Below are 25282 nucleotides of genomic sequence, written 5' to 3'. Positions count from 1 at the left end.
CTTACAGCAAAATGAAATACAGTATGTCTTCAAAAATCTGCGCAACAAACTTTTGGCCCCGACGCAGCAGCTGATATTTGGCCTCAAATGCATATTGTGACGGGTCTCATCTGTCACTCACATGTTTGTTGACCCATGCACAGGAAGCTTTGGGAGTGCCTGCCAAAGCAACTGTGACACACATGAGAATTCACGGGCGTGATGCTGCAGTATTGAGTGATGATGCATCCCAAATGGTCTTCATCAAGGGATGTGATTACAGTGACGATACTCTGGAATGTAATAAGAGGAAAACACAAAGACACAAAGCTTTCACATTGTTTATGCCGATTAGCAACTGTCACGAGTAATTCAATATGAGTTTTGAAGTAGAAATATTATGACATTTCCTCACGCCTCATTCTTATCTATGTCCACCTCCCATTCAGCCAACAAATAAATCCAGACAATCCCCCTTTCCCCCTCTTTGTTTTTTAATACACCTGCTTCTCTCTCTAAGCTTCTCGCTCCTCATTTCTTTCACAGACTCTCTTTCCACAAAACAGCTCCATCAGTCCCTGCTCCCTCCTCTTCTCCCTCCTCCTTTACCTCTCCTCCTCTCACTGTCACTGCGCTTCTCAAACTGAGGTGGGTCTTTTTTACACTCTCCCGCACCTCTCTTGTACTCTTTTACTGTCAGGACGTGATGAGGTTAACAGCACTGTGCGTATGTGGGACTCTGTTGGCCTTCTTCAGCCTCTTTTGGACCACAGCAGACTCTGAGGAAGGAGACCTCCTGGGGGATCATGCATTTGGGCCCTGTGCTGCAACTCTGAGACCTGAGGGGCCGTGCAGAGAAGGGCAGGATGGGAGCACATGCCCATATCAATTCAGTCTGCCCCCACTGACTTTTCACTTGCCAAAGGAGCTCAGAGAGCTGGAGAAGATAGTGGAGGATCTGCAGACGCTGAAGGACAATGTGGATCAGCTGAGGAAGATGTGCGCAGATTGTACAGTAAGCCAAACTGAGAGAGAGTGTGGGAGGCAGAGAGAAAGCGACTCTTATGATGTTAATGAAGAAACAGATAGATATAAGGATGAAAGAGACTGGCTGAATGAGAGAAACCCTGAGAGACTGAAAAATGTCAGTCAGGGGTGTGGGGCAGACAGGGTTAAAGCAGAAAAGACTACAGAGAGAGATGCTGACATTGACTCTGAAAAAAGAAAAGAGTTGGAAGAGAAAGAGAGAAAGAAATGGGGCACAGAAAGAGGGAGTGATAAAAAAGTCATAAAAGATAATGAGAAAGAAGTGGCAGAAAAAGATGGAAAAACTCAAACTGATGGGGCAAAAGGAAAGGACAAACCAGGACAGCCAAAGGTGCAAACGTCCAGTGAAAATGAAAGAGTAGTGGATATGGGCAGGAAAAAAGTTGTTGACAAATTTAACAGAGAGACAGTGACAGACATAAGTGAAGAAAAAGATGGACAGGGGAATTCAAAAGCTAGTCGGGAAGGTATGTTGGAGAAAGGTAAAGAGAAGACAATAACAAGTAATGTAAAAAACAAAGAGAAAATAGAAGACAGTGACCATTACGTGTGGCGAGATGAGACAAAGGAAACAGGCGAAAGGACCCAAAGTGAAGAGGACAGGGGCAGTGATGGAATAAAGATGTCTGAGGGCCACAATGAGCATACAAATAAGGAGCGAGAGCAGGACAGGGAGGAGAGGAGAAAGGAAATGGAAAAGGGAATAAAAGTGGAGCAAAATAATGAGAAACCAAAACAGACTGAAAGCATTGGGCGTGCAGAAAAAGAGAGGACTATAAAAGAGGGGGCAGTGGAGGGGGACAGAGAAATAGGAAAGGAGATCAAAACAGAAGGAGAAAAAACAGTCCAAAATTTACAGAGAGATGGTGATGGAGAATTAGAGTCAAGCAAGTCAACCGAGGGGACAGACTTTGTTTCCATCAGTCCGACTGACTCTATCATTAGTGCAGCTCCGAGGCATGACTCCATGGACTTGAATGAAGCTATAACCATTGCGTCATCTCTTCCACCTCCTCCTCTGTCAAGCTCCCCTCCACATCTGATCACAGATGTCGATCAAGGCAAGAAAATAACTGCGGATGGACCAGACCAAAGCACAAGCTTTAGAGCAGGTGATATTTCTGAACAGCCAAGTGGTGCAGAAGCAGGCTCAAGGAGCAGAAGCAGGCCAACAACAGCAGCTAAAATAAGCATAGTGGGTGGCCCTGGACAGCCAAGACTCAGTACCTCTACAACCAGTACAACGCTTGAATCAGACTACCGGGGCTGGGTTAGATCAACTACAACAACTACATCTACCCCAACTCCTCATCACAATTTATACACAACTACATTACCAGGAGTCTCAGACCGCAGCCGTTGGGCAGCTAAAAGAAACATCAGCTCAAGCGCTAAGACTGGTGTTAAGCCTTTACCAGGCCCAACACCAAAACCTGGTGGAAGACTTAAACCTGAAACAGAGCAAAGGCTAAAAAATCCAAAGAATGATCGTAAACCTGACCAAACCCATTTGCAAGATAAATCAACTAAATCTGACCAAAAGAAGAAGCCCGCTAACCGAAAACTAACAACTGATCCGAAATCTAAAACTGGCAAAGACCCTGTGCAGGTTCAAAGTCAGAAACCTCACCATACACCTCCATCTGATAACTTACCCACTGATGAAAATCTGAAAAACATTCAAATACCAAAATATGACCATGAACATACAGCTGATAGAAGCCCAATACCTCCTAAAAAATCAAAATCTCCTCCAAAGTCTTTGCCTCCTGTCCACAGACCCACATCTGAGAGACCTGAGACTGACAATATAACTGGTTCTCTCAAACACCCTTTGACTGATCAAGATTCTCCAAATGTAGTTCAGATGGTTGACCATAACTTAAAACCAGACAAGAAACTGGGTCATCCAATAATAAATGACAAACCTGACCAAAAAAAGAAACCTCACAAAGAGCCAGTAAGTGAACAAAACCCCAAACCAGATCAAGGGTCTACATCAAACCAATATTTCTCACCTGTTCAAGATCCTGAAAGAAGAGACACAACAAGCCTCACACCAAATCCTAACCAAAAGCCTTTGTCAAAATCAGCAGGGGGTTCAGATGAAGATCATTTGCCTTTGCCTGGAACTACAACTATCAAAGACTCAACACCTGGAAAAACACCTGATCGTACTCCAATCAAACCCTTCAATCAGAGGCCTAAACCCATCCAGAAAGTCCCCAAAATTAACCAAAAGCCTAAACCTGACCAATCTAAACCAAAACCAAACCAAAAAAATCCCAAACTTACAACTGGCCAAAGAATCAATACAAACTTAAAGCCAAAACCTGATCAAACACAAACCAATCATGGGCTTAAAAGATCTCAGCCTGACCAAATGCCCAACCTTGATGCCAAAACCTTGCCTAAAGAAAACAAAAGTTCCAAACAGAAGCCCCCTCCAAGACAAAGGACACCAACCAGACCTACAGTCAAGCCAGGAGAAACACCTGCTGAAAGGTTAAAACCAGCAGCGCAACCAAAGCCAAGTCCACAGACCAAAACTGATTCAGATTCTCCAAAAGTCAGTGGGGCTTTTACAGACGGCTTCCAAAACCCTCAAACTGACCTTCCACCGGCATCAGGCCGTAAAGTGACTCACTCAGACACAGAATTAAAACCCGAGAACCAAGATCTCAAGATTAAAACTATCACCATAGGTCCACAGACCTCCAACAGCCTGAAGACTGGAACCTTCCCTCGCCTTCAGACTCACACTGAAGGATTCACGATGAGTTCAAACAGCAGGATCACGTCTGATCTGAGGCCAAAAACAGCCAGTCAACCACTATCCATCCAAATGACAACAAGACAAAACAAAATCATGCATGGGATCTTTCCAAGTGTTGTCACTAGCACCAGTCCAGGATCTACAAAGCCAAATCAAGCTTCAAAACCTGATACACGCCATAAAGCTCACAAGGTGCAGGAATCAGCACCTAGACCAACTCCAGATCCAGACAAAACGATGATTCCAGTCCCTACCCCCACACCTCAAACTACTTCCACAATCACCTCTGATCTCAGGTCAACAACCACGACCACCTCCGCCCTGAAGCCCCCAGCTGCTGAGTCCACCACCCCCAGTGCACGAGAGCTTCGTGTGAAGATCAACCAGGTGGCTGCTTTCTTCAATAACAGCCTGAATCCAAATAAAAGACCACCAGACAGGCGTCCAACAGGCGTCCCAGAGGACAGCAGCAGATCTGATAGGACAGACGGCAAACGACCAACACTGATACAGTCCAAAGGCAAGAGAGACAATTTCTTACTCAATCGATCATTCTTTTACTTTGCACTCAGAACTTTGTGCAGGGGCTGTATTTTATAGACAGAGTTTGCATGCAATTAAACAAGCACGTGTAGCTGGGTTAATATTTGTTTTGTATCAACCTGTCAGTTCAAAGAATGTTTTTAACATTTATCATCACTACAAACTTCTTTTCAATTTACAACCAAGCTCATAAAAATCTTTGATCTGTTGCTGAGATTACATCACAATAATAAGGCACAGAGAAAACTGTAGAACTGTTGTGCATTAGTATTTTAGTGATTATAACTGCATTTTTTTTAAAAGCATGCACTAAAAGGATTTGAAGCAAGAGGACCACACTGTGAGCACTGATAGTCCTCCTAGTCTATAAATTGTAATATAATTGTGTGGTCTGACAACATCTTTGTCCCATATATCATAGCTCAAAGGGGGATTTGGGACTTCTGCAAAAAGCATGTGGCTGTATGGGTGTTGTCATTAACAATGAAACCACAACTATGTGTTGTCTACAGCTACAAAGCATCTTTCAGTGGAGAGCTGCTTATTCTTAAAGACTTATTTGGCCTTTGATTATTCGTATAAATGTTTAATTTGATCACCGGGTTTTATATGATTCATAGAAATGCAACACCTTTAAGGTACTGATCATGTTGCACGTGGCAGAGGTAATAAGGTAGTGAGAGGTAATAATTTGTTCACCTCTTATCTTACAACTAAAATAGCCTCTACATTTTTGTTTTAAAAACAAAATAAATTACCAGAAATGCAAAGTTATTTTGTTTATTTAATCATATAGATAATGTGCAATGTTTTTTCTCTCAAACTGATTTTCATTGAAATGCTATGTAGCCTATATCACCTCTCTGGAGGTCCCCCATTAAAGGCTGCCAACACACTAAATCTTTTATGGTGGAAAAGTAGTTTGGTCCTGGCATGTTGCACTAATGACCTCATTTCACAGCTTCACACAGCTGCAAGATGATAATTTCACCTGCCAGTTCAAGTCTTTACCTTAACTGCACTCTAAATGATGGAGGACAAATTTGAAATAAATGTGCACAATATTACTAATCATAGGCATTTCTAGCCCATTTTTGGGGGTGCTAAAGCCCCTCTAAATTGAATCCCAGCACCCCTAAAATTTTCTTAATTATTTTTCATTTGTTCTTCCCTGTAGTTACCATGGTCAGGAGAGACTGCTCCGACCACCAGCTCAGAGGGGCGACAAAAAGTGGAGTATACCTGGTGACCCCTGACCTCCGCGGCAGAAGCTTCCCAGTCTTCTGCGACATGGAGCAGCATGGTGGAGGGTGGACGCTCCTGCAGCGCCGTCAAGACGGCAGCGTGAGCTTCAATCGTTCATGGGCGGAGTACCGATCAGGCTTTGGGGAGCAAAACGGAGGAGAGTTTTGGCTGGGGAACAATATGATCCACCTGCTAACCCGGGACAGGGACATGATGCTGCGGGTGGAACTGGAGGACTTTGATGGGGTAGTGGAGTTTGCAGAGTACGAGGTCTTCCGGGTGGCGAATGAACGGATGCGCTACAGACTGACAGTAGGGGGGTACTCAGGTACCGCAGGTGATGCTCTGCGCTTCAGCAAAACTTACGACCACAACAACAGGAGCTTCACCACCCCGGACAGGGACCATGACAGATATCCATCTGGCAACTGTGGGGCCTACTACAGCTCTGGTTGGTGGTTCGATGCCTGCATGGCTGCAAATCTGAACGGGAGATACTATGTTGGAAAGTACAAAGGAGTCCGGGATGGGATTTTCTGGGGAACATGGCATAACATATCCACAGAGTATTACCCTACCAATGACAGGCAGTCTTTTAAAGCTGTCAGAATGATGATCAGACCAAAAGGCTTTACCACATGAGCTGGGACTCTGACAGGGCATGATGGAATTTAAAACACATGGGTCAAACTACTACATTCAGAAATAAGCTACTAAAATGCTCCTAAACTCCAGTATACCATCCACACACAACTATTGTAAACTATTATCACATAGCTGATGGCCTGTGGTGTTTGATTCTGCAATACTATTTTGTTTATAAAACAACCTGAGGATGTACATAGTTATTCAGTTAATGTCCTGATTGCACACTATCATTTTTCAATAACCCTTTTAAAGTGATATTTCTGAAGGTTTTCCAGTAGAATTTGCCTCGGGACAAAAGAGGGAAATTTCTTGGAAAAGTCTCATTGAAGACAGTTTAAATATGATTGGTATGTAACGACAAAGACAGAGACTATTTTATTAGCTAAAGGACTGGAAAGCCAGGTGATGGTTGACTAAGACTGTTTGGGATGTTTCATAATTGTGGTTATTTTTATCAAGATAAATAAAACTGATGGATATATGTGTTTTGGACTTGTTTCTCTTTCTCTTCTCTCTGTTTTACAATATTATATTATTTTATATCATATCATATTATATCATATCATATCATATCATATCATATCATATCATATCATAACACATTATATCATATCCTATCATATTATATTTTGGGGGGTTGAAATTATCTACAGAGTAAAGCGCAGGTCAGGCTCAAATTACAGATTTCTGTTTATCTCTGCTTACTATGAATCAAAATGAAATAGGTCCCATGAAATGAAGGAAACAAAATCACAGACATTAAAACTCTTCACCTCCTGGTGAAACTTTAAGACTATTAACAACTCGGATTCCCAGTAGCCTTTTCGGAAACAATGACATCAGCTGCAGCAATCTCCCGATTGGTCGCCCTGCTTAGTTTACACAACATTGTATATCCGGTCTGTCAAGTTACGCAGACTCAGACGGAAGTTTAGGGCTTAGCCTAAAAATAAGAAACAACTTTAGCTGCATTATCTGAGGTACACATTTACACATTTAAACTTTGCACAACGAGGATAATATATGGAAAGATAAAAAGAAGTCGGTGAGCTTCTTGTTGCTTTGTGGTTTCCTAACAGGTACATCATGGTGATCATGGTGGCAACTGCTTAACTAAACATAGACCAGAACTACAGATAATTAAAATTAAAAGTTGTAAAGCTTATCAGGACAACAGTATATTTACTGTAGGACAACATCATCGTGGTGCAAAATGTTGAAAAATAATAAATTAGAGGACCAAAACTATTTCAATTTCCATTTAAATCTACCTTACATTTACACATGATGTGATTTTATAAGAAAACAGAATAAATGCAACATAAGTGATAAATAAATAACTACATGAAATTAATGAACATCTAAATAAAAAAGATTAATACAATTAATAAAATGAAAGAATGATAGGACGATGAATAAATAAGGAACTATAGTAGTGTAGGAGTAGTAATAGTTTGGTAAATAATATTAAGAAATAAATATTAAAATCAAATGTGTACCACATTTTATAAGCTGGTTATTCCTTAAGTTATTTCATTAAAAGTTTTGCAACACTCAAGGGAAATGTGCATGTAGTAAGTCGTTTAATAATTTGTTTTACATGTTGTTCCTTAAGTCTTACAGTTTGTTTAGTGTTGTTTATTTTTGAATGACCTTTTATTACCTTTTATCTTTATCGTAATATGAAATATAAAATTAAACTAGTCTTACCTTATTTTTTATTTTGAGTTTGTGTAGAAAACATCAAGTTGTTGTTATAGCTTTCGCTTTTAATGTGAAAAGTCATCCTGGATGCAGTGGCCTAACTCTGCTGCTTTACAGCGTTTTGACAGTGCATGCTGACTGAACGAAAGCTTGTGTAGTTCAGTCATTAGTATGTTACATTATTGTAACAACAGTAGTTTGTATCGTGGATAAGCTGGGTTACCGAATAGAGATGTTTTGGGTCTCAGCAAGTCGGCGGGGATGTGTCCAGCTTCTCCGCCATATGACACTCACAGCACCCTGCTGCCCTTTGCATTCTTCAAGGTTCTTCTCCATCTCTGCTCACTCCAAGTCTCAAACACATGAAGAGGTTAACCCGCCTCTAAAGAAATGGACTCTTAAGGTGAGCCCCTTCAGCACAGTACGCGCACTGCTCGGCTGCAGCATTTCCGTCCGCCCACTGGACCCACATACCTTCCCTGAAGCTGACCGAGCCTTCGTCACTGTGCACGGGACAGTCACCCCAGAGGAGGAGGAAGGTGGCCTGAATCGTCTACATGTGCGTTACGATGAGCAGAGCAAAGAGCTGCTCATCTCAGCCGAAAAAGTTCACAGCAGTTTGTCGATTGATGTGACTGCACCTATCAAAAGCAGTGAGTGTCTCCTTAGCTATGAGGATTTCAGGGTGTTTTGTGTTTTTCCTTTGGTGACCCATGCAGTGGCGTGTCCAGAGGGGTGGCTAAGGGTGGCACTAGCACCCTTGAAATCCAATTAGCCACCCCAAATCCTAAACTATGATTGGCTGTTTGCCCTGTCAGAGGTAGGGTTTCTGTTAAAATCTATAATTTGTGATGAGTTAAACTGCTGACAGTAGATTTATTTAGTGCCCTCAAATGTGACTTTGAAAAAAACATCTTTTGTAAGTCCTTAAAGAATTAATCTTACAAGATTTGTGCCACTTTTTTTTTTTTTAAGTTATATATTTGGGCTTTTTGCCTTTATTTGATAGGACAGCTGAAGAGAGACAGGAAATGAGGGGAGAGAGTGGAGGAAGACATGCAGGAAATAGTCACGGCCGGGAATCGAATTGGCGATCCCTGCGACCAGGACTGCAGCCTCTGTATGTGGGGCGCTTGGACCGCTAGGCCACCAGCACCAGATTTATGCCACTTTGTCATGTTTTTTTTTTTTTTTTTAAGTCAAAAGGAATATAAAAACTGTTAAATACTTTAATGAAAGTAGGTTGTGAAGACAGAAGGGTAAATGTGATTTATTTGTAAATGCACTGGCCAACCCTGCCTATGTGAGAGCCTCAGTTGGGCCATTTCTGGACACGCCCCTGGCCCCATGATATATTTTTTTGTCATTGTTAGATGTCTCAATCACTGCTCAAGGAAAAGGCAACGTGCAAGTGAGGAACATGGAGTGTGATATCTGCAAGGTCCAAACAGAGAAGGGTACCTGTCTGCTGCACTCAATCAGGGTGAGTGGTGGCATAACAACGCAAACAATTCCTTATTGCACAAAAAAGTAATATTATATATGCATATAAGAACCTGAACTGATTCCTATGGGTAATTAAAGCACTATTGCACAAGTAGGAGTGTTGTACTGAATATCAGCATGCTCCCATTTGTCATTCAACCAGTGAAATAAGAGTAAGTTGATAGTTGTTTTTTTGACCTGTGTGATTTCTTAATACAAGCTCGATGTAGAAATAAAACTTGTGCTGTAATCTTGTCAGCATTTTTCAGAACACCTATGATGGTGTAGCACATAGTGTACTTTACATCAGCACTAATTGAATGCATCCTGTCCAATTAGATCACGTGGCTGAAACTGACTGCTGCAAATATGTCAGTGTTTCTTTTGAAGTTTAACTTGTTACTCAGCATCATCAACACATCCTTGCATTCAAATATGTTACACTTTTAAAGTCACCATCAGTCGAAAACTATAACTTAAAGTGTTTGTGGTTGTAAAATTACACGTCACTAGACCACTGTGTTTAAAATGTGCTCATCTAAGCAGCAGTATTAATGGAAAGAGCTTTGTTCCGCACTGATGTTTCTCACCTGTGTTTTTTTGTTGAATCACAGAGTCACCATGTTGAGATCAGGTCACAGGGAGGACAAGTTACAGGTACAGGGACCATCCATGGCAATGTGGACATCAGCACTTCAGGAGACAGTGTAAGCACAGACAACGTCACACTTACACTAATCTGTCACTAGAGGGCAGCAGCAGCCTGAATAAAAACTTCACTAAACATGTTTACAGCATTTAGGTTTATAACAAACCTTTATTAGGGAGACAGAGATGAAGAACTGTAAATAGTGATCGCCTGGTGGCAGTCTTGCACATTAATAAGTTGCATGTTTACAGGCTGTAGATGTCAAGAAGCTCCAGGGCACCAGAATGAATGTTTCAACAGAGCGTGGTGCTCTGAAGGTGAAGAACATCTATGCAGAGTCCAGCTGTGTGTCCTCCTACTCTGGTAGAGTAGAACTGGGTCATGTACACGGTGAGCAGTCAGCTCCATCTATTCTTCATTTACTGAACCCTCTCGTGTCCTAATTTAATTTGTTTGTGTGATTGTGCACTTCTACATGCTAACAGAGGAGGCAGGGATTGCATAACGAACCTTACAGTTAAAATAGATTTTAGTATCAAACCTGAAGTACTGCAACCTGCATTTAAAACTCATTTAACTTATCAAACTGCATCTTACACCATCTAATTTTATTTATTTAAGCATCTAAATATCTTTACTTTAAATGTTTGTGTGGGTTTTATTGCTACAGAGAACCTGAAATATTAAATAGAAGCTAGTGGTGTTACATATTTTTATAACACTTAGTCCAGAATGACATGATGTTTGTAGAATTTAGGATTAAATGGCTTATTCAAGAATACTTCAGTAAGAAGACAAATTGATTGGTTAACAACTAAAGAACCTGAGCCACATCGATCTGCATATAAAAATAACTTCACTTCTTATCAATCTAGACGATGCAGCCAATACGTCATATCCCAAAAGGTCCCAAACGTACAACTTATTCTTACACCACATTATGTAAACTTGTTAAAATGTGGCTTCGGTATGTGAAGAATCTGAGGCGCTGATCCAAAAAGAGCCCATTAAACTATGATGTGGCTTCAATTATGATGTCGTCTGTTTTTGTTTGATTTGGGGGTTTCTACAAAATGAGTCTGTTGTAGTCTGTCTAATTCTTGGAATCAAGATAAGATCACAAAAACAACTAGAACTGTTATGTTGGGTGTGAAAACGCGTCATCCAAGTAGAATTTTAATTCAATCTGGACCCGGGGGAGCCTCCTAGCACAGGTACCTGGAAACCGTTACCTTGTTGACTTCAGCAGTTTAATGAAAAACACCCTGTGACAGAGACTTCTCTGCCACAGTTTACACAGATTTAAACTTTTGAAAATATTGTATTTATTAACTTGTGACAAAATCTATCTGGTATCTGGTTGTTGTGAATAACACTGGAATGTTGTTGTTCTCACTGTTTAAGGTTACGCCACTGTGAAGAATGTGTCTGGAGATACAGTTGTAGGTAAGATAGCTGACCCTGATTGCACAATGCACCACTATACGTATGGTTTCAGTCAGTGTCTGGTCACAGCTAAACACCTGAGGCTTTCTTTGCTTTTGCAGATGGTTCAAATTCTGCCCTGAAGGTTTCCTCACACAGCGGGGGCATTGATGTCTATGTAGGAGAAGGTGGCAGTGCCGAACTCCACAGTCAGGAAGGTATAAACACTGTGTATATAGGAACAATATTCACCTTATCAATCACAGTTTGTTTTCTAAAGCTGTCAATATTGACTCATGTTTTGTCTCATTTTCCTCTTGTTGATTCAAACAGGAGCCGTGCGTGTGCGTGTGCCCTCCTCATTGAAAGCTGGGCTGGAGCTCTGCGGGGCGTCAGTGGATATGAGCCCAGAGGTTGTTTTGCACAGAGTACAAAACAACACAACTGACGGCCAAACCACAGTCACTGGTGAGCCCTTATATTTTATTGCATCACACTCCTTGGCACAGTTCATTTACTGAATCCACAAGCAAGTACATCAACAAGGAACATACTGTTTCCTGACATTAGTCACGGGTTTCTCTCATTTGACCTGCTCTGTGTCTCCCAGGCTACATAAATACTGAGTCCCCAGTGGAGCAGAGGGTTAGAGCGCAGGCAGACAGAGGCACCATCACACTGAAGACACAAAGCTGGTTTGAGTCCCTGAAGCTGGGGAACTGAGATATGCTGCATCACTTACAGGGACTTATGTTTACTGCTCCTCAGAACTGGATGAACTTGAATATTATACTTCTGATTGGGGCATTGTGTTAAATTATATTTAAAAAGTATTTAATGTGTTATAAAAGCCTGTGTATACAATGAGTTGGGAAAAACAAAGTGTCTAACTACACGCTAGTGTTGATTTGTTCAGAACTGTCTTTGGTTTCGAATGTAAATGATAAACTTCCTGTTCAATTTTTCGAGTATAAATAAAGAAAATGATTGTGAGGTGATACATATTTATATTTATGATTCTGTCTATTTTGTAAATACTATAAAAGTTGATGAAAATGTCATACAAATGCCTTTACCTCTGTGCTGTCTGTGCTGACTCAGTTGCAGTTACAATTAATCTGTCTGAATGTGTTGAGTCTGACCTGGTTCTAATTAATGTAAGATACAAATATTATCTTTGACTCAAAGAACCAGTTATTGATTAAGTTTGATAAAATTGTCTCCTATGTACCCATAGCATTAGCAAGCTAGACAACAACATAAAACAAATCCACACACTTGAGAACTTAAAACCAGGTGAAACACTTTCACTAAGTATTTCTAAACAATTATTGCTACACAAATTGCACTTGAAGTATGCTGTATTAAGAAAACACATGTATCCACATTTAATGAGCAGACAGATATATACTCCTATATATACTCCTAATGAAAGAAATGAACGCTTAGCACTTTCACATTACATACACAAACTAGTGTTATTCATATGGTGTGGACACTTTAAAATAATCACAAGTTTCAAACCTCCAAAATACGAATGTTGAAATGATGAGTGATACCTTAAACTTCTGATGTATCAACTGAACTTTATACCCCCATGAATATTCAATATTAAATCATAATATAAACAGGCACAAAAGACAATTATGCTTTAGAGCTGTAGATGTCCAAGCAGTGTTATTGCTAATCAACTTTAACCATAAATAGCTTGACACCATCCTCTTAGAGTACAAATTTTTAATCCTACAGTCTGGATTTGAAGACAGAGACAGAATCTCTGTTTGAGCACCATCCAATGAAACAGTCTCAAGCACGAGGGGCACCAGTCAAGCTTGGTTTGTACATCAGGTGCCCCATGTAGGAGGCTATAGTCCTCCTGGATGCACTAGTCGTAGGCTCAAGGACCATAGCCTCGATCCCTTAGTGGATGTCTGCCTCACTCTCTCCTACCAACATGTCCTGTCTCTCTCTCTTCAGCTGTCTCACCTAATGAGGGGAGAAAAAAACAAATGAAACAAACTCAAACACTTAGCTTTTTATAAACAGCCACTTAGTTGTTTCATCAGACTTGAAATTACTGACTGTATAAAATATGTTGAGCATCACAAAATGCAACCACAGATCTAAAAGAGTTGGGATGCTGTTTAAAATGTTAATAAAAACAGATAATAATAGTTAGTTTGTTAATTATTTAAAAACCTATATTCAATTGGAAATATGTCAAGACAACTTATTGAATTTTTAAGCTAAATTTAATTTTGCTGTTTAATGAAAAATAGATGCACATGTTTAAAAAAAAAGTTGGAAAACTGTCCTGTGGTCTGCTGAGTCAAATCTTTTTTCGGAAACTACATCCTCCACTGTAAAGAGGAGAGGGTCTACCTGGCTTGGTCAGCACACAGTTCAAAAGCCAGCCCCCATGATGGTTCCGGGATACATAAGTTCCTATTGCATGGGGAGCTTCCACATCTGCATTATTGCTGAACAATATTTACAGGTACTGGAGCAGTTACTTTGCATACATCTTTGAACGTGCTGATCTTGTCATTGCTGAGTGCTACTCCACCTTTTCCCAGGTGTCTTGATACTGGATGAACCATTTTGCCCATGTGGTACTAAAACCAGTATGAAGGATCGTCACTGCTGTGCTCCCAGTACTCCACACGTGTCTTGAGCTTCATGGCAGCCACCCTAAAGGACCAAACAAACCCTGATCATAACAAAAATAACAGTGCAGAGCTCAAACTTTAGAGTGTTTTCTGAGCTTGAGTCTTACTTAGAGATGCTGCTGCAGCATGCCATGGTGATGGAGCAAAGTGGGGGACAGATCCTCTCCAAGTGTCGAGGTGAGCGATCCGTGAGAAGGACACAGGAACTCATATCAAGCTCTCGCAGGTATTGAGATCCACTCGTCAGATACTGAACTGCCATGTCTGTCATCTGGGGCAGAGCAAAGGGAAACAGAAAACCGGACCATAAATGGATGGGGGAAACACAATTAGCTTTAGCCAGGGAGAATTTGAGGGCTGAAGGCGAGTGTGTTTGTGTGTGCTTGTGTTTACCTTTGGGCAACCTGACATCCTCAGTGTGATGAGGCCTCTGCAGTAAAATGAAATTGCTCTGATGGCTGAGTCTGATAGAGCTACACAGTGAGACACATCCACGTACTCCAGATCTCTTATGTTCTTACACAACTTCTGCTCTCAAAAAGTAGAAGAAATGACAACTGCTCAGAGAATGAAAAACAGAAAGAGGAAAACTGGGGACCATATCTACAAAATGACAGGGGTAATATATTTTGGTTAGTTGTTACAACAAATGAGTCAGCAACTGCAAAATGTTGGTCTTTTGGTCTTTGCTTTACTAGCAAGCAGCTTGAGCAAGAGACCACCCAAAAGGTTTTGTGTAAAAGTGTCACATCTGGCCATGTGTGGTACCTCAATGCCAGCGTCTGTGATGCAGACACACTCGGCAAGAACTAATTTCTTTAAGCAAACTTCTTGGAGAGATGCCAGCCCCTAAAAGCACAAATACCTGGTTACAGAATTCACCACCAGAGATGAGTTATCTTCTCAGAAATCTGGGAGCAGTACCTGATCCTGGATGTTGCAACCGCTGACGTCAAGAGAGCAGATAGAACTGCCACTCAGCCACTCCAGACTCCTGTTCGTCAGTCTGTCACAGTAACTCAGGTTAAGATGGTACAGTTTACACAACCTGAAAACACAAGACAAATAGCTGCTCATGACAAAATTTAAGAAACCTTCACCTCAAATGAGGCGTAATATTGTGGAATGAAACGCTTATTTTATTCATTCTTGTGTAAACAAAGACACATTTAATTCCCCTTGTATGAAAAATATTTCCTTTGGACCAATAATCAGCACCACAAGAGTTGTTTTTTGTTCCACAGCAGATGTGTGTCCAAGGGGGCTGGCATAAGCCCCCACTAAAATCTGATTGGACTCCCCCGGTGCCGCGCTTTGATTGGCTATTTGCTTTCTCAGAGGCGGGACAAATGCAATATCTGGCAACAGGGAGCAAGTGGCTTTTTTGAATTTAAATGTAGCACATTACCTTTTCTTTCAGCACTATAAGTCATTACTTTGGACATAAGTCTTCTTCTTGAGATCTTAAAGAATTCAGCTAAGAAGATTTATACATAACCTCTGTGCTGTGTCACAATTTCAAGTTAAAAACTACACACATAGTTAAACAGTCTGCATCATAATTGGATGTAGTAGTAAATGTGGATGAATTAGTGGAGACAAAAAGGGTACAACATTGCTTTTCAGTTTGTGTGTGTGAACACATACTTCATGCCACTTTTGGATAAAATGATGCCCCAGTTGGGCTAACCCAGCCAAAGAGGTCTGGACCTGCCCCTGTCCATAGGTACAGCAAAAGCCTGATATTTACTTCTTTACTTTTAAACCAGAAGTCTGTGTTTTCCATGGGATTTTTGAGAGGGAGGTAATTTTGTTGATTTTGTGCATGGTTTCATATTTTGTCGTGTTTATTGTATATTTGTATTTTTGTGCAAAAGCAAAAAGCAGGTCAGAAACTATACTAAACATGTTTATGTGGGTGAGTGTATCGTTTAAACCTTTGTGCAATCCTCCTGACAGATATATCAGAGATGTTTCTGCAGTGGCTGACGTTCAGCTCTCTTAGTTTATTGGTTGAGCAACCGTCCACCAAGCATTTGATCCCACCATCACTCACTCTGAAACACAGTTAACTTGTTATGCAGTTAAAAAGCATATTCTTAATCTAAAGCAGAAACAAACACACACACACACACACACACACACACACACACACACACACACACACACACACACACACACACACACACACACACCTGTTACACAGTGAGATGTTCAGGTGCTGCAGATTTTTGAGATCAGCCACAGATCTGAGGCTGGCATCAGTCAATATGGGACAATTTGCAGCGTGCATCCTACGGAGGCCCGGTGAGCTGCTGCACAGAACCTTAAGACCGACGTCTGTTATTTGATTGTTACCTGTAGCACACAAAAACTGACGTAGAAATACTTATCTTTTTTGTATATGTGGCAATGTATTCAGCAGCATACTAAATGATCTCACCCTCTGTGCAAAAGGTTTTCAATTTGGCTACTTCAGCGATGGCTTTGAAGGTAATGTCGGAAAGATGTGGAGCATCCAGCAGGGAAATGGCAGACAGACAGCGACATCTGGCAATCAAAGCCTGTTGAAGAGGAGCAAGAATTAAAAATGTCCGAGGAGCAAAGGCATGTGGCTATTTGGACCTAATATGAAGTGACGAGCTCTTTTATAATTGATAACATATTTTCTATGTGGTTGTTAAACATTCCAGAACAATGGATGTTGTTCCTGAATGAAACCTGTGATGTGTTAGAAATGATCAAACTTACCAAGAAACAGCTATCTGACAGAGTGATCATGTCATCGATCACAATCTCCCTGAGCGAAGGACATCCATCTGAAATGTATTTGAACCCGCTAAACGTCATCTGAGGGATCAAAAGGAAAATGTGTGTGGACAGTGGAATCTGAATCATCTTTCCTGGATGCATTTTTCCTTGGCGCCTCACATTTTCAGGGCCCGGTTAAGTGAAACCATACATCTGGAACCAAACAGAGACCCATTCCCAGAAGAGAGAGCGTTTTATGTTGGGGTGCATGTGTGTCATGTTATGGAGTGTGCACATGGTGAGTGGGAGGGAGCTGACAGTATAAACCCAGCCCTCAACTTGGCCACAGCTGCATTTTTCTCCCCCCTCTGTTTCAGATCATCATTCACTCGCTCTGACTGAGGGCAAACGGTCACAAGAAGAAGAGGAGACACGTGTGAGCAGAGAGGAGGGACCGGATTTATCCAAGGCACACTGAGAACTTAACTTCCAAAGGCTAAAACCAAGTACTCTCTACATGTAAAGCTGGGCAGAGTGACTTGAAATCCAACTGAAAGGAGCATACGAACTGACCTGAGTGCAGCCGGAGAGGTTGAGGTGGATGAGATTGTGACAGCCCTTTCCTGTGCTCAGGTGTGTAAAGCCATTATCTGTGAATCTGTAGCAGTAAGCCAGACTCAGGTACTGAAGGTTGAGACAGTTCCTGTTTGAAACCAATGGTTAGATTTGTTTGCAGAAGAGACACAGTAGTACTTGTGTATGAGTTCTGCTGGTGATAGTTGTTTTGTTGTTGTCAATATGAAAAAAGTTTTACTTTGATTAAATTTCAAATATTTTTAAAACTATTTGAAATACTTCCCCTTTGAGAAAAGAAGATATAGTGACTTTAAACTGGTTAACCTGCAAATCTATCATCAATGCAATTATTCAACCAAGATGTTTTACTATGAGAGCAACATCTGTTTCCTTTCAATCATTAAGTTGGCACTGACCTCGCTCAGAGATATTACATAAAAACAAGCTGTGGTAGATAAATCCAATAACTAAATGTCAGGATGCTGGTACATGCATTATACAGGAATCTCTTTGTTTGATTCTGGGATGTAAGTGAGCTGGACCAAAGTTTTGAGCAATACAGCTACATGTTTACCTGGACAGTGCTTTCAGAGTTTTGTTTGTTATAAGTGTGCAGGAAATGTTCAGGTAGAGCAGGCAGGGACAGCCCTCCACAAGTGTCTGAACCATCTTGTCCTGTTAAAGGGCAGAGGTATAAATGTTAACTTAGGTTCTTCCGGTAAAGCAGCAATGACCAGGATGTTTGGCATATTGTAACCAACTAAAATGACCCAGTCTCCTTAAAATGGAATCAATTCATGTGAAAAAGAAACAAAATGAAGCAGCCTTAAAAAATTTGACAAGATGCTGATCAAATAAAATGTTGCTTACATACTATGAAACCACAATAAATATGATGTCATAATCTGAGCACTGAGAGACACTTTCACAGACAAAGTGTAATCACATCTTAAGGATGCTTTACGATATAATTTTCATTGATTTGATTTAGGACAGAGCTTTTTAAATACGTACCATTTATTCTGCATACTTAAGAAAATGAGTGAGATGAGAAAGATGCCTTTGAAGATAATAAAAATATATTTTTTGAAAGTTCACTTACTGTAGCATTTACACACTCTGACACATTAAGCTCCTGGAGGTTTCTGCATTCACCTACAAACAGTAATCAGAGTACAAGAGTAAAGAGCAGAGAAAATGCTAGCTGTTGATCATTTGGGTAATTCTTTTCTACAGTCTTATTGTATTTATTCTGTGGTATGATCAAATATTATTTAGGATTATGTAAGTACCAGTATGAGAGTCATGGTATTCTGTCCTCTATCAAAGCTGTGTATACATTCCCAGACGGCTCCTGACTCTTACATAACGTGCTTCCTCTCACTTTCTCCAGAGGGTGAGCAGCAGCTGTGTTCCATCAACAATAACATTGTTGCACTTTGACCCAGCGCTGCTGTCTTTGTGAGGCTTTCATCACAAACTGCTGCTTTACCTCCAGCCCTTCTTACTGAAAGGACAATAACTGCAGGGCTCAGGATGCGTTTGACCTCCACTCTCCTCTTGACCTGCCTGCTCCTCCTGCTCACATTAAGTGAGACGAAGAAACCCGGGAAGGGCCGGGGCCTCCGAGGAGCAAGACACAAACTCACACGGGACAGGTATGCAGTAACTCTAGTGGTGTGATATGTCCAAAACACTTTTCACCAACTTTCAATATCACTTATAAACATGAATTATTTTGTTGTGTTTGAATACAGGGTGAGAAGTACTGGGATTCAGAGCAGATCTCGTTCCTCCAGACTTGTAGCACCTGACTGCTCAGAGCTCACAGAGTTGGGAGAAGTCTTTGTGGACTGCCAGAACCGCCGCCTAAACTTCATCCCTCCCGCTCAGACCTGGTCCCAACAGCCAAAACACCTGCTTTTTGCCCGCAACCGGATCAAAGTCCTGCGTGACGGGGCCTTTTCAGGATATGAGGGTCTAACAAGTCTGGACCTGCAGCAGAACCACATCACTTTGATAGAAGAAGGGGCCTTCCAGGGCCTGACAGAACTTACAACCCTGCTGCTGCAGAACAACCGCCTGGGGACCCTCAGCGAGGAGGCCCTCATACCCATGTCCAACCTGGGCTACCTACGTCTGCATGGTAATCCCTGGAGCTGTCTCTGTCCGATGGACAGTCTCATTCGCACCCTGCAGGTCCCAAGCAACCGGAATTTTGGGCCACATGCTAGGTGAGTCATTGCTCAGATTCCTCAGTAGTACAAGTCATTACACTTATCTGATCACACCATGACTTAATTGTATTTCCTCCTCCAGGTGTGCAGAGCCCCTCAGACTCAAAGGCATAAAATTGAAGCAGGTTGACCCTGAAATGCTCTGTAAGGAGGCAGACCCAGCTGGAGACCCTCAGGGCGATGAAACAGAGCCCTTATTTTCTTTAGACCCCATTCCCATTCGCATCAAACCAGACGCCACCATAGCCTGTCACACCTACCTTTTCCCCCAAGTACGGATGGACTGCAGTAACCGAGGCAAGCTCTCTATCAGATTTTAATATGATGAACCAGTTTGAGTAATTGGACCCTGATTTTTGTTGCTTTTGTAAACTCAGCACACATTTCTTATGTAACAGAGAGGTTAGGGAGAACACGTCTGAAACTTTTTGTTGGAGCACTCATATGTTCATGATTAAACGTTACTGTTGCATGACTGGGATGATTGAACTCCCACTCCTGAAAGGATTTTCAGGGCCAGACGCAGAACTGGCAAAGACACACATCTGGCTTGGCAGGTGTTTTCTATTTAATGCAATGTTGTTCACTCCCTTCACCTTTGACTGATTCTAGCTTATAGTCATTTGTCTTTTTAGGAACAACTTTGAAAGAGTTAGACCATTAAATCAGAGGTACACTGCAAAAATGCAAAAGAGTTTGAATATGCCTAAAATAGACAGAGCTAAGTAATGAGTCATTCCCTTCTGTAGCTTGGATTTAGAATCAAATTCATGTTATGAATCAAGGCAAAGCATAAACTGTCTCTAGGCCAACGTTTCAGCTATAAGTAGACTTTCAGGACTTAGAAAGCAAACAGCCTTTTCCATGGTATAGTGTGGATAAAGCCCCCATAAGTCTTATGAACTGAACACGTAGATCATGCACAATGATGATTGTTGTCATCCTTTAAAAACTTCTCTTCTCTTCTGTTTGAAGGTCTGACCGAGGTGCCAACAGGTATTCCAGACAATGTCGTTCACATCGATCTCTCCCATAATTCAATCAGCCATCTCAAGGCCAAAAATTTTCATGGAGCAAAAAGCCTCAGGACCCTCAACATGAGTCATAACTCTATGGAGAACATTGACAAAGGTAGTGTACTTTAAATGCTGTATGTACTTTATGTTTCCTGTAATATCCAGGCTGAGAGCCCATAGAAACACTTATTCTAGCTTTGTGTACAGCCAAAAGGTCCAGAATATGTTACTAAACTGATGCTGGCTTCTATTTCCCATTTATTTAGTTTTGACATTGGGAGTTCTGCCATCTTTGTGTTTACATAGCTTTATTTATTGTGAGGAAAGCTGAGAGGGTTACAATGTGCTCAAGTGATTCACACAGACTTTTGTAGCTTGCAGATTCCTACCATTATTTGTTTACACTGCAGTCTTTTTATAGTCATACTGAGAGAACACTTTTTTCCCCATCTCACAGCGTCCTTATCAGGGCTCCTGCACCTTCGGGAGCTGGACCTATCCAACAACAGCATGCATTTTATCCAATACGGGGTTCTTGAGGACCTTTACTTCCTGTCACAGCTTAAACTTGAGGGGAACCCCTGGGTGTGTGACTATAGGTGGGTTCCTCTGCTCACATGTTTATAATCATTTGTTAAAACAACTGCAAGTGCTTGTTAAAAACTGAGATCTTTGATTTTTTTCCCCAGCATTCACTACATGGTGTACTGGATGCGTCTGCACCCTGCGGTGAGGCACTCTGGCCTGCTGTGTCGCTCCCCTCCTCAGCACACCGGGATGCCTGTGCAGGAATATGTGGACTGGTACAACACAGATTGTCCCAAAGACAGACAGCGCAGCAGAGCAGACGAAACTGACCCCGAGCTGTGGAACACACCAATGGAGGTGCAGGGAGAGCTGGAGGAGGAGCTGGAGCCGAACCACCTCAGAGCTCCAAAGAAATATGAGATCTACAGGCTGGCATAACTCAAATGGACTCAAGTTTGACTTTCTCTTTTTCTCCCGTTCTTTATTTCTTTTTAATGTCATAAAACAGTCTGTATCAGACGTAGTAACCATGCTTTGTCATTGTCCGTTTTTTTACTAAAACATCAATAACTTAAACAGTTTTGACTAGTTCAAGTAAACAAACAGCCAGGAAAAGAATCAATGAAATGTGCAATACTCACTGATACATTTCAAGCTGTTCCACTTTAGAGACGTGCAGCCACGCAAGTTGAGATGGATCACAAACAGACGATATTTCTGCAAGGTCTGCTGCACTGTGCTGTCTGTTATCCAGTGTTTCTCTACAGAGAAGTTGATCTAACAGAGACACACAAGAGATAACATTTATATTCATGCTTCAAGTATGACTTTAAACACCACTGTGAATTGTATAAAAGGGGCACAGACCTGACTCCACAATGTGCCTGACTGTATCAGAGATTTCCATGTGCAGCAGACCTCAGCACAGGTGAGCCAGTCTCGAAATTGGAGGTATTGAAAGATCTGCAGAAGAACAATCATGTGACATATTTGACCATTTGGGACAGTGGACAATGTCTGCCTGACAAAAATCAAAGTACTTGTAGTCATTTGGGCAGTGATGGACAAAGTACACGTCTTCATTACTTAAGTCAAAGTATAGATACTCCTGGTCAAATATTACTCCAATACAAGTGAAAGTGGCTCTTTCAGATTATTACTTGAGTTAAAGTCCTGGAGTACTTGCTTTTAAAAACATTTAAGTATTCAAAGTACTTCTTAAAAAATCTCAAAACACTGTATTTTCACAATACATAAATGCAGTCAAGAATTCATAGGAGTACATTCTGTTACATCATGTTTATTTAGAGAACATTACTTGAAATCTCTAAAAACTATACCATGGAATAAAAACAAACACTAAGTTACTCCAAGCACAGACAACTTAGTTTGAAATGTTCCTCTGGAATGAAACAAATGTTACATAGCAACACTCTTTCTCAGGTTGGACAGTGAATGTTTGTATGTTTGGGCAGAGTGGGAAACAGGGAGAACATTTCAAACGATACGTATCATTCTTCATTTCAAAAACCTCTAACACGGGTTGAAGATATGGACATGGGTGCTCATTTTACTGTCTTGGGGATCAGATTTCAGAAAAGAGAAGGAAATTCATGAGCTGACTTCAAAGCAAAAGTAGCGAGTAACTAGAGCACTGATAGAAATGTAGAGGAGTAAAAAGTAAAATAATAGTCTTCTGAATGTAGCTGAGTAAAAGTAATAAGTTTCCCCAAAAAATAATACTCAAGTAAAGTACAGATAATCAAAAAAATGTACTTAAGTACTGTACTCAAGTAGATTTACTCTGTTACTGTCCACCACTGCATTTAGGGTTTATTAAAGCTCAGAGTTTTTAGATTGTAATGAAACAGACTGAAAAGAATTCTGACGTCTTTATCTGAGCTAACTATCAGCAACAACACTGATGTTTTCTATACACATACTTTTATTGCTCAAAACTGCTACTGTGAAAATAATAAAATCATGTAAGTACAACCCTCTTTTCTCAAATGTAAACTAACCCCAGATCTAAACAATTAATCAACTGTGGTCACACAAGCAGCCAATTTGGAAATGTTTGGGAACAGACAGGCCCCAGAATCAGAATGGATGGTTTTCATTGGCATCCCACCCGATGCCACTCTGCAAGGCAGTGTGATGTCGGTGTACAAGAAGCCTCTTTTTTTCACCAAACATAGTCATGCCGTAGCTCTATTTATCTGGAGAGGTGTCAGACTAAAACACAAGACCAAACAAATCCAAAAGGGCGCTCACTTTGCCAACAAGTTTGAGTCCAAAACAATAAGAGGCAACGAATAATAAGTTCAAGCAGAGTCAAACAAATCCCATGTTTACTGAAGTTTTAAGAACCTTTGTAACATACACAGCCACTGGTGTTAATGTACTCGTATACTTTTATAGGACCTGCAAAAGTTTAATTATTTTCTTGGAAAATCCCAACACTTCAGTATATCTTGAATGACAGTTTTCCCATACACATTCCCCCCTCTGCAATAATGGTCAAGAGGTAGACCACAATGAGCAGCCCCTGAGATCCATCAACAGACCTCAGAGAGGCTGAAGGCATGTTTACACTTAAAGTTATGTAACCTGCATGAGCTCATCACTGATTGCTTACAGAACAGAGAATAATATCTGTCTCTGTCTGTGAACTAATGAGGCTCATAGAGTTCACAGGAAATCATGAAGAGAGTGGCTGAGTGATAAAAGAGCGCTGTGTAGCTTAAGGACGATACCTTTAGTAAGAGGCTGCTGGAGAGCATGAACAGTCCATCATATCCTCCGTTAGACTTCAGGTCAAGTCCTGTTTCCATCCTCTGAAAGATCCATACAAATGCAAGTGTGGAAAATTGTAAAAAAAAATGTATATAAGAGTTAACCTGTTCTACTTTTCAAAATAAAACTATACCTTAAGGTTCTCTTTTGTCCACTTTGAGTCCTTTGCAAAGTTATGCCATGCAGCCACAATGCGCAGAAGGCGGCCAGCATTTACAACGCTCTCAAGTTTGGTGATGGAAGCTAAATTTAAAAGAACTTATAAACTTATTTCAAAGGTCCAGCACTGTTGAACTGATCACGTTTTTACATTTCTGCATTGAACTATCGTGGCAAAATCTATGATAACAAAGACATACTGTGCTGAATCTTAACACAAATCCAGATCATTAAAATAGGGTTAATTCCCAGAGTGAGTGGAAGATGAAGGGGAAAGAATGAGTCACGTGTGGGTGAACACAGAGGGGAAAAAATGAATTTCAGGAGAAACTTGCTGTTTGGATGCATTTCATAACCACACTGCATGTTTTCTCTGGCTCTACTGCAGACACACAGCTCACATAGCTTCCCATGAGTTGAGCCAAACTCTTCATTATTTATGTTTCAGTCAAACTAACAGAAATAATCACTTACCAGCCTGTGTCTTCTTGTGCAGTTTTACCCAATTTGACCATTTAGTGAGCACTGCCTGTTGACGTTTCCTTTCATAATGCTTCTTTCTAAGGTCCATCTTCTGATCCAGCTCTACAGTGCCTCTCTTACTCTGCTGGTGAACCTCTTCCAGCTCATTATTAATTCAGGGAATGGTTTGTTGGCATGCAGTGAGACACTTGCATTAACTCAGCAGAAAAGGAGACACTAACATTGAAATATTGCATTTTTATCTCAAAGTTCTACGAGGGATGATCTAAATGAAGCAGGATTCCTGACAGGATAGAGTGAGACAGAAAGGACATGATACTGAAGTCTGCAGTGAAACTGCACAGATGAAAGGTAATCTGTGAAACAGGATATCCTTTGAACTCAGCAGCATGTGAACATCCAGAACTTTCATTCACATGGGTCAAATTTCAGCTTAGAGTTACAGCTCAGTCACTTTCTTTTTGCATCATAAAAGTTTAAACATTTCAACTAGTGAGGCTGTAAATGATGGTTAATGTGTGACATTTTTATCTTTCAGTTTATACGGGTTATATCTTGAAATGATC

At 40.9% G+C, this 25282-nt stretch overlaps 4 protein-coding genes across 4 annotated transcripts; 3 read left to right on the top strand and 1 right to left on the bottom strand.

Moving 5' to 3' along the window:
• Positions 1-5315: 5315 nt before the first annotated feature.
• LOC117814461 (fibroleukin-like) lies at positions 5316-6724 on the top strand. The gene has a single exon (XM_034685809.1). It carries the CDS (start codon positions 5528-5530, stop codon positions 6230-6232), a length of 705 nt encoding a protein of 234 aa, XP_034541700.1. The 5' UTR covers positions 5316-5527; the 3' UTR covers positions 6233-6724.
• Positions 6725-8019: 1295 nt separating this feature from the next.
• Positions 8020-12509, top strand: fam185a (family with sequence similarity 185 member A). The gene is made up of 8 exons (XM_034685807.1): positions 8020-8595; positions 9316-9425; positions 10042-10134; positions 10328-10466; positions 11481-11522; positions 11624-11719; positions 11835-11969; positions 12112-12509. The coding sequence occupies exons 1-8, from the start codon at positions 8175-8177 to the stop codon at positions 12222-12224; spliced, it is 1149 nt and encodes a 382-aa protein (XP_034541698.1). The 5' UTR covers positions 8020-8174; the 3' UTR covers positions 12225-12509.
• A 714-nt stretch (positions 12510-13223) lies between these two features.
• fbxl13 (F-box and leucine-rich repeat protein 13) lies at positions 13224-25255 on the bottom strand. The gene is made up of 18 exons (XM_034685799.1): positions 24708-25255; positions 24208-24317; positions 24035-24115; positions 22146-22241; positions 21920-22055; positions 18600-18652; positions 18072-18172; positions 17495-17624; positions 16922-17020; positions 16614-16734; positions 16366-16528; positions 16108-16227; positions 15095-15218; positions 14939-15019; positions 14564-14698; positions 14278-14441; positions 14068-14192; positions 13224-13487 (listed from the first exon to the last, which is right to left on the bottom strand). The coding sequence occupies exons 1-17, from the start codon at positions 24802-24804 to the stop codon at positions 14117-14119; spliced, it is 1887 nt and encodes a 628-aa protein (XP_034541690.1). The 5' UTR covers positions 24805-25255; the 3' UTR covers positions 13224-13487; positions 14068-14116.
• LOC117814457 (leucine-rich repeat-containing protein 17-like) lies at positions 17299-21810 on the top strand. The gene is made up of 7 exons (XM_034685803.1): positions 17299-17554; positions 18891-19155; positions 19255-19731; positions 19817-20031; positions 20710-20865; positions 21208-21349; positions 21440-21810. The coding sequence occupies exons 2-7, from the start codon at positions 19034-19036 to the stop codon at positions 21714-21716; spliced, it is 1389 nt and encodes a 462-aa protein (XP_034541694.1). The 5' UTR covers positions 17299-17554; positions 18891-19033; the 3' UTR covers positions 21717-21810.
• Positions 25256-25282: the final 27 nt, after the last annotated feature.

This window comes from Notolabrus celidotus, chromosome 6, assembly GCF_009762535.1.
Source record: "Notolabrus celidotus isolate fNotCel1 chromosome 6, fNotCel1.pri, whole genome shotgun sequence".
NCBI lineage: Eukaryota > Metazoa > Chordata > Actinopteri > Labriformes > Labridae > Notolabrus > Notolabrus celidotus.
This window is presented reverse-complemented; position numbering and strand designations above follow the sequence as displayed.